We start from the raw sequence: 566 nt of genomic DNA on the forward strand, positions 1-566 counted from the left end.
TTTATTGTAGAGATGAGGTCTCGCTGCCCAGGCGGGTCTCGAACCCGCGGGCTCAGGCAATCCACTCACCTCAGCCTCCCAAAGGCGCGGGATTACAGGCTGAGCCACCCAGCCCGGCTTGCCTGTTTCTTCTTTACCTGTGGGTAGTAACGTATCTATTGTGATGGGCTAGAGTGAAAAGTAACAAAATAACGTAGGTACGTGGACTGACACACAGGCTAACGTGCTGGCTATCAGAGCAGCTGCATGAAAAACAGGCGTGTCCTGTCATAGCAGCCGGGCCCTCCCAGGCAGCCGGGTACCTTGTGGCGGTGCTGCTCTTCAATCTGCCGCTGGGAGCGCTTCAACTCCCGGATCAACGTGTTCTGGGGGAGAGCAGCTGTGAGCCAGGTCCCCTACCCCTGCTGGCTCCCGACTCCGGCTCGGCCCTGCCTTCCTCTCCCAGCCGGGACCAGGGGTGCTCTCCCAGTCCCCCCTCCAGGTGGCCCCTCCCCAGCAGGACCCCAGCACACCGACCGCAGGCCGCAGCTCATGCCTGACCTCTCCGTCCCAGCCCCACCCCTCCA

The 566-nt window shown here is 62.0% G+C and overlaps 1 protein-coding gene across 2 annotated transcripts in view; it reads right to left on the minus strand.

Annotated features, from left to right (window-relative positions):
• Positions 1–566, minus strand: part of PPFIA4 (PTPRF interacting protein alpha 4) — a 53,294-nt gene that overhangs the window by 30,163 nt on the left and 22,565 nt on the right. For both annotated transcript variants that reach the window (XM_021713608.1, XM_008060468.2), the window contains exon 12: positions 303–365. In XM_021713608.1, the coding sequence (XP_021569283.1) occupies positions 303–365 (63 nt within the window). The remainder of the gene's footprint in view (positions 1–302; positions 366–566) is intronic.

The sequence above is a fragment of the Carlito syrichta genome, unplaced genomic scaffold, assembly GCF_000164805.1.
Source record: "Carlito syrichta isolate Samal-C Ts95f unplaced genomic scaffold, Tarsius_syrichta-2.0.1 Scaffold304629, whole genome shotgun sequence".
NCBI lineage: Eukaryota > Metazoa > Chordata > Mammalia > Primates > Tarsiidae > Carlito > Carlito syrichta.